The 8,053-nt window shown below is 48.8% G+C and overlaps 1 protein-coding gene across 1 annotated transcript; it reads left to right on the top strand.

Moving 5' to 3' along the window:
- Positions 1–282: 282 nt before the first annotated feature.
- Positions 283–4,946, top strand: COA5 (cytochrome c oxidase assembly factor 5; the record flags this gene model as incomplete). Its single annotated transcript, XM_080711907.1, has 3 exons — positions 283–381; positions 2,041–2,124; positions 4,321–4,946. 3 exons carry the CDS (start codon positions 283–285, stop codon positions 4,360–4,362), a joined length of 225 nt encoding a protein of 74 aa, XP_080568033.1. The 3' UTR covers positions 4,363–4,946.
- Positions 4,947–8,053: the final 3,107 nt, after the last annotated feature.

Here is an 8,053-nt window from a genome sequence, read left to right as displayed (position 1 = left end):
CCCCTTCCGCGACGCAGCGGCGCGCCCGTGACGTCACGCGCCAGCTCTCCGCGACGCAGCGGCGCGCCCGTGACGTCACGCGCCAGCTCTCCCCGACGCAGCGGCGCGCCCGTGGCGTCACGCCGCCAGCTCTCCCCGACGCAGCGGCGCGCCCGTGGCGTCACAAGCGCGCCCCCGCCGCCTCCCGGAACTCGCGGGGGCGCGGCCGGAACGCGCAGGCGCGGCCGGAAGCTGTGGCCGCGGCTTCCGGCTCCGTGGGCGGCGGTGGGACGGAGCGCGGCCATGCCCCGCTATTACGAGGACAAGCCGGAGGGCGGCGCGTGCGCGGGCGTCAAGGAGGACCTGGGCGCCTGCTTGCTGCGGTCCGACTGCGTGCTCCAGGTAGCGCGGCGGGGCCGGGCCCGGGCCGGGCCCTGCGCTCGAGCCCCGGGCGCCGCCTCCCGAGTTCGTGGGCGCCTCGCGCTCCGCGACGTGGGCCGCGGGCGCGCTCGGTTCCCCACCGCCTCGAGTCTTCGCGCGCCGTGCGGCCGCGGCGCTCCCCCTGGGGGAGCGCCGAAGTAAGGAGCCGCTTCCAAGGCAGAGCGCCCGGAGGGGCCCGCAGTGGCGTTTGGGGCCGTAGTTCCAGTAAGCTGCGCGCACTTCAAGTAAATGCCTCCAGGTGACATCGCCCTCGTCGTCCTGTTGCCTCACAATTTGAGTTTGGGTCACTGCGTTTAGCTGCCAACCGGGCGGACTCCCAGTCTGGGATGAACTACTAAACTCCCTCTTAACCGCCTTGGGTCTTTGCTGAATCTTCAGAATCACCTGGAACGGTAGTGCAGCCGACCCGGAGGCACGCCGCTTTAATCCCAGCGTAACTGGGGAGTCAGAGGCAGGAGGATCGAAGTTCAAGGCCGGCCTCAGCCGCAGGTGGAACTGAGAAAAGGGCTGGCGGCTCAGTGGCAGAGGACCAGGGATTCAGTCCCTAGGACTGCTAAGAGAAAGGGGAGAAGTAGGTTTCACTGCGGCCCCACCCAACGAGGTACAAGGTCCCCAGGGTGGTTCCTGGCAGCAAGGCAGGCCACTCTCGCCTTGGTCTTAGTCTGCAAGTGTGCCCTGGGCCGCTGCCTTCAAACTCCCGGCACCTTGTACACTACTGTCTTTGTCTGTAGGTGCTGGGACGGGCGATAGGGTGCTGTTCCTCATGGCCCAAGGTGGCCTCCCACTCCATCATCAGCCTTTGCAGTCTTAGGACATAAAGAGAAGGGGGCAACCCAGAAGTTTGAAACTGGTTTCCCAGCATTCCATTAGCTAGAACTTATCACATGACCACATTCAGCTGCGCCAGTGGTGGGGAGATCTAGCCCAGCCAGATGCTTGGAATCGTGGGTATTCAGGGACAGTGAGCGGACTGAGCCTGTGGTGGAGGGAGGTGAACTCTCTCCCCTCAGCTTTAGTTGATCTAGATGGGTCTTTGCCATATAAGTTGTCAGTATAAGTCAGCAGTATAAGTTGAAGGCTGTGACAGTGATTTTATCTGGCTAGTTTGGGGGCATGTCCGCTCATAAGGTGTTCTGCCTGCCTCCGCGTGCTCCTTGCAGTTTGGAGAGGAACGTCCCCGTGCAGGGAAGCTCGCCGTTCTGCTGCACTTTGAAGGCACTGAAGGAGACGGCTGTTGAAGTGTAGGGCCCATGCGAATTAGACCCTGAAAGTGGCCACAATTCCTGGAAATAAGCTCCGCAGATGTGGCACCCTGTAGCTTGCGCTGTCTCTGGCAAAATAAGAATGTGGAGGAGCTCCCTCAGCAGGCAGGCAGGCAGAACCAGAGGCTGCCCCGGCCCCTCGACGTCAACATCTGTGTGCAGTGTTGAGAGCCAGCCAGCATGGATGCTCTCATTTTATTCTGTCCTTTTCTCACTAAGACCAGTAGTAAAATGAATTAACTCTTCCTTACATCGCTGTGTGCACCTGTTTAACATCTTAAACTATTTCCAGAAGAATAGTTGCTTTGTATGTCGGGAGGAAACTCTCCAGGTATTTATACTGTTTTGTCTGTCATAGGAAGGAAAATCTCCTCGGCAGTGTTTGAAGGAGGGGCACTGCAAAGCTTTGAAATACTCGTTTTTTGAATGTAAAAGGTCAATGGTAAGTAAAGATTTTTAAAAGCTTACGTTAAAAACCAGTTACTTGCAGTCTGTGTGATGTAAGCATCATCACTATGTCACAGTGGTAAGAGTTTGGAAAATAGGATGTAAACGCTGTTTCTTGCTCCCGTGAATTAAAAGTTAGGTAGTGGTCAGGGAATCCCGACCTGGAACATTCTGTTACTCCCTCGTGACGCTCACCGCAGCTGTGTGAAAACAAGACTGTGGCAAGCATCAGCTGGTGAAGCTGATGGTCAGCGTGATGGTCAGCGTGAGTTCAGCTCACGGGAGAGTTGTACACCGACCCAAAACCTTGAGGTAAGGCAGGTGGTGTCTGGCATCTAAGCTTGAATTCTGGAGTGACGGGTTGTGGAAGGAGGGCTCAGGAAGACATGCCTAATCTCTGGACCCGCAGTATCTACGGAGATTGGGGATAGAAACGAGAGCCTTTTCTCAGAGAAAGAAGATTATGAAATGAAGGTGTGCGTGTGCCTCCGCGGAGCAGCGCCGTGGCCCCGGCTGCTTTTGAGTGGAGGCGGCGCCTGCATGCACATCTCTTCCCTTTGTTCACAAAAGCAGCAGAGGCCCAGGGGTTCAGAGAACAGAAGCGGGTTCGCTGCTGCCCCGCAGGGAGGTGCTGCTTGGTTAGACTGGCTGTGCCTTCTCCCTTCTCATGACTCTTCTCTGCCATGTTTCCCTGTCAGCTAAGGCGCAGAAGGATCTTGCCTTTCCTCATAGTTTTGTGACCTGTGTAAAACGCAAGCCTTCAGGTTTGTCGAGAGCTATAAAGCACATTAGAACATTGAGAAGTCATAAAGAGTAGTTAGGGTGGGAGATACTGTGGAGTTGTACCGTGGAATCATATTAATAGATTAGCTTAGAATAAACTCCCTGAAATTCCTTGTGCACGCCTCAGTCTTGAATCTCCAGAGATTAAGAAATCACCCCCCACACCGTTTATTACCCTTCTCCAGAAATTTAAAACCATCTTTATTAAAAGTGAAAGTTCAGCCGGGCGTGGTAGCGCACACTCGTAATCCCTGCGCTTGGGAGGCGGAGACAGGAGGATCGCACAGGTTCGAAGCCAGCCGTGCTGGCTTAAGAGACCCTGCTTCCAAATAAAAAGTATAAAATAGGTCTGGGAGTATAGCCCAGGGGTAGAAGGGTTTCCAGGAACCCCAGTACCACCAAAAAAAAAAAGAAAGAAAGAAAAGAGTGGAATCATGTCTCACTGAGTAGTTACCTCACTTACCCAGGCTTGGCAGAACCTAACAGTCTAAACATGTGGGTAGTTTTGTTCACTGTTTCGAAAGTGAGTGTAAATTTCTTTGGAGGTGAGGTGGGGAATTCTAGTCTGTTCATAGTGCAAGCAGCACAGTCTTGAACATGGTTCCCATGTTTAAGGTGTTTTTTTTAAATATGGCTCTTGGCTACTTTCTGTTGTGTTTAGATGAATAAATGGCTGGCTGTCCCAACCCTTCTGTGTTGGACTAATTGACAGAGTCTGTCCCCAAGATAATTCTTTCCTTCAGAGCTACAGGATTTCTGGGGAGTGATATTGACTCTGCAGTGTGGCCACACGACTCGAGAGTCCTCTCCACCTGCCACCCTGCACCGTGCGGTGCTGTCAGCAGGAGGCGAGACGTGCAGGACCTGCGGCCCTGAGCCCACTGGGTCAGCACTTCTCAGGGCTCTATCAAAGCCTCTGTCAGTTGCTGTTTTAAGATTTCAGATATGCCGGGCGTGGTGGCGCACGCTTGTAATCCCCACGCTTGGGAGGCGGAGACAGGAAGATCGCGCTGGTTCGGAGCCAGCCTCGCTGTCTTAAGAGACTGTTTCCAAATAAAAATAAAAAAATAGGTCTGGGAGTATAGCCCGTGGGAGTGTATCTCGGAGGTAGAAGGGCTTCCAGGAACCCCAGTACCACCAAAAAAAAAAGATTTCAAATATAATTAAAGTAAAAATTGACAAGTTAGGGTTTCTAGAAGAACACATATTGAGTTCAGAGGAAAAGATCAATGTAATTTGGATTTTACTTGAGAAGAATATTAAGAATATTAAGTGGAACTTTTTTTGGTACTTGGGTAATTGCCTTTTTTATTTTGCTGGAAACTAGTTTATTCCTCTAATATGGGGACTGACAACAGCTCTTGCCAAAGTTGTGCCAAATTTGATTAAGTTGTACATTTATTTTCAGTTGGATGCCAGGTCAAGATTCAGAGGACGAAAAGGATATTGATGATGTTATTTTTTTAAAAAGCAAGAAGAAAACAACAAAGGATTTTCCCTGGTCATTAACAGAAAGCCAGCACAGGAGACATCATGTTTCTGTGTTTGGTTGGACTTTTTTTTTTCACACCATGAAACATCAGAGGAAATGGGTGGATTCTGTTTTTTAATTATGTAAAGTGGATGATTTTTTTTTTTTTTTGATGGAAGTTATTTCTAGAAGGTAATTTGGACAGTCATGGCCATGGAGCATGAGAAGGCTTGAAAGAAAAAGAAATGCTGTTATTTTCAAACTTGACTCTTCAATCAAACTACATAGTCTGCACATTCGGAAGGCCACTGATGTGAAGCCAGAGCCTGCCCAAAGATGTTTATTGGGAAAGTTCAGGTCAAAACTTTTTTTTTTATTCAGTTTATCCTATTTAGTTCTAAAATAAATTGTGTTTATTCCTTGGAGAAGAGCTGCTTCTCTTGCCTCCATTCATGAATGAATGACGTCTCCTAGCTCCACGCCCTCTGAGGTCAGGCGCAGCTGGACACTGAGCTGGGGCGGGGGCCCTCAGCGGCCCGCTCCTCACACTGGATGAGTGATGGACCTTGTCCCTAAAGGAAAGGGGTTTGGGGCACGGTAAAATAAAGGATGTTACCGGGCGTGGTGTTGCACGCTTGTAATCCCCGTGCTTGGGAGGTGGAGACAGGAGGATTGATCGTGCTGGTTTGAAGCCAGCCTCAGCTGGCTTAAGAGACCCTATTTCCAAATAAAAGTATAAAATAGGTCTGGGAGTATAGCCCGTAGGTAGAAGGGTTCCACCCCCAGTACCACCAAAAAACAAACAAACAAAAAAACTCCAAAACAAAAAACAAAACCAAAAGAAAGATGTTTACTATAGACAGCAAATGTGAAAAACACAAATTTGAACGTTTTAAATTATAATAATTTTATCTTTAATACAGTAGAGATCCCAATAGGAGTTTAAGTTTTCAGCTCTGTATTTGGCATTGAAAACCACAGCTTCCTTATGCTTCCACAGTTGACTGGAGTTAAACCATCAAGTACTATGTATCTGGCTGGCTTTTTTAAAGCTCACTTAAGGCTCTGGGAATTCCTGGGATTATCGCCAAACTCTGCCGCCGTGTGGACTGCTTTGCACTGGAAAAAGGAAACTGAGATATTTCTTCAGTGACTCGCATGCCTATTTAAGTTTTACGACTTTTTTTGTTTGGGGGGGCAGTGCTGGGGACTGGACCCAGGGCCTTGTGCGTGCCAGGCAAGTGCTCTACTGTGGACCTAAACCCCTAGCCCTGAGTGCTACAACTTTTATTAAAAGTAATTTTGACAAGAAGCTCTGAAATGTGTTTTACGAAACCTTACCTTTTTGTGTAATAACATCATTTGGAAAAATTCACATTTGACATAATTCACTCCAACTATACAATTCAAGGGTTTCTAGTGTATCGAGTGCCTAATTCCAAACGTTTCGTCACTAGAAATCCATGACCAGCAGTGTCTCTCCTCATTCCCTTTTCCTTCCACTCCTGTAACCACCAATATACTCAGTCTCTGGGTTTGCCTATTGTAGACCTGTTCTGTAGAGTGAGTTATTTAATATGTGGTCTTGTGACTTTCACCTGCTGTGTTCAGTTCACCCCTGTGCGGCTTGTCTGACTTCACTGCTATTGCTGAATACCATTCCGTAGGATAGCCACGCCACATTTTATCTAATCATCAGTTCTGAGCTGAGATGTTTCCACTTTGGGACTATTATAACCAATTCCATGAGCATTCATGACAAATTCTGCACACACACATTTTATTTCTCATAACACATTTTGATGACCTGTCAGAACTTTCCACAGTGGCTACACCCCCATTTTACATTCCACCCAACAATGTATGAGGTTCCGGTATCTTGACATCATCTCCAACAAACACTGTTTTACTTACAGCCATTGGTGAGGTGTGAAGCGGTACCCAGGGAGGGTCACGGTATGTATGTTCCTAACGCTTAGTGGTGTGAGCCCGCTTCCGGGTGACTGGCCGAAATGTGTTTAAGTCCTTAGTCCAATTTTCACTTAGACTGTCTTTATTATTGACTTGTCTCCGCCTCCCAGATGCTGGGATTACAAGTGTGCGCCACCGTGCCCCGCTAAGAGTTCTTTATACTTGTAGACGGTCTTGTAAAGATAAGTAGCAGCCCGCCTCCCTCCGTCTGTGGTCTCTCTTCACCTTCTTGTTGATGTTGAGGTACAGTTTCTTCCTTTTCTTTCTCTTTCTCTCTTTTTAATGGTACTGGGGATTGAACCCAGCTACTTCCAAGCTAAATCCCCATCCCTTTTTCAAGTTTTGTTTTGGTCGGGTGTGGTGGTGCACGCTTGTAATCCCAGCATTCAGGAGGCTGAGACTGGAGGATCGCGGTTCGCGGACAGCCTCAACTATTTAGTGAGGCCCTTTGCAACTTAGTGAGATCCTGTTTAAAAATAAAGAATAAAAACTAGGGCAGCGGGTGTAGCTCACAGGTAGAATACACCTGTAATCCCTTGGGTTCCATCCTCAGTATTGCAAAAAAAAAAAAAAAAAATTTGTTTTGGCGCCAGGCGTGATGGCGTACGCTTGTAATCCCCGCGCTTGGGAGGCGGAGACAGGAGAATCGCGCTGGTTCGGAGCCAGCCTCACTGGCTTAAGAGACCCTGTTTCTAAATAAAAAAAAATATATAAAATAGGTCTGGGAGTGTAGCCCGTAGGCAGAAGGGCTTCCAGGAACCCCAGTACCACCAAAAAAAAAAAAAAAAAAAAAAAAAGTTGTTTTGGAACAGAGTCTCACTGCATTGCTGAGCATCTGGCTACGCTGCTGAGACTGGTCTCAGACCTGTAATATTCCTATATCGGCCTCCAAAGTACTAGGATAACAAAGTGCCACCGCACCTGGTAATTTTGGTGAGTTACCATTTATTTTTTCATCTGGTGTCTGTATCTAAGAAACCATTACTAACCCAAGCTTATTGAAATGTACCTCCTACATTTTCATCTATGAATTTGATCATTTTACCTCTTACATGTATATCTGTAAAAGTAATTTTGCATACCTTTATTAGTGGCCATATTTTAAAGTTTTACTGTGATGTAAGGTTTATATCCTGTGTTAAGTGTGCGGTCTGAGTGTTAAGTACATCTTGCGCTGCTGTGCGGTCCATCTCCGGTCCCACCGTGCCATGCCATGTTTGCCCGGCAGCACGTTTTCTCAGAAGCTGGCCACGCCGCCCTCGCCCCACAGCAGAGGACGAAGCAGGCAAGACGACGCAATCCTCTGGTCAGTTATTTATTGTTTATAAAGACTAGCACATTTACAGCATACATGGCTTTGAATGAGCTAAGAATATATAAAACAGTGACTATACGTTTACATATTAATACTGTTCAAATAAGTAAAAGTACTTTAATGCACTAAGCCTGGCAGATACAGTTGTGTGGGGGCAAAACTCTTATCATACAAGATTTTACATCTTTAAAGGAAACCAAAGGCAACTCTGCTGCCGGCGCTCGGGCCACCAGACGCCTCGGCACATCTCAGTGGGACGGGGGAACACCAGCCGGGACCCCTACTTTATGGTGACCTGTGAAACCGCCTTCCTTGAGCAGCAGACAGCTCAGAGCTCCTCTGTAGGGCAGGAGGCCGGGCCGGCCTCCCAGAGACACTGGTGGC

Source organism: Muscardinus avellanarius (genome assembly GCF_963383645.1).
Source record: "Muscardinus avellanarius genome assembly, chromosome: 15".
NCBI classification, from domain to species: Eukaryota; Metazoa; Chordata; class Mammalia; order Rodentia; family Gliridae; genus Muscardinus; species Muscardinus avellanarius.
This window is presented reverse-complemented; position numbering and strand designations above follow the sequence as displayed.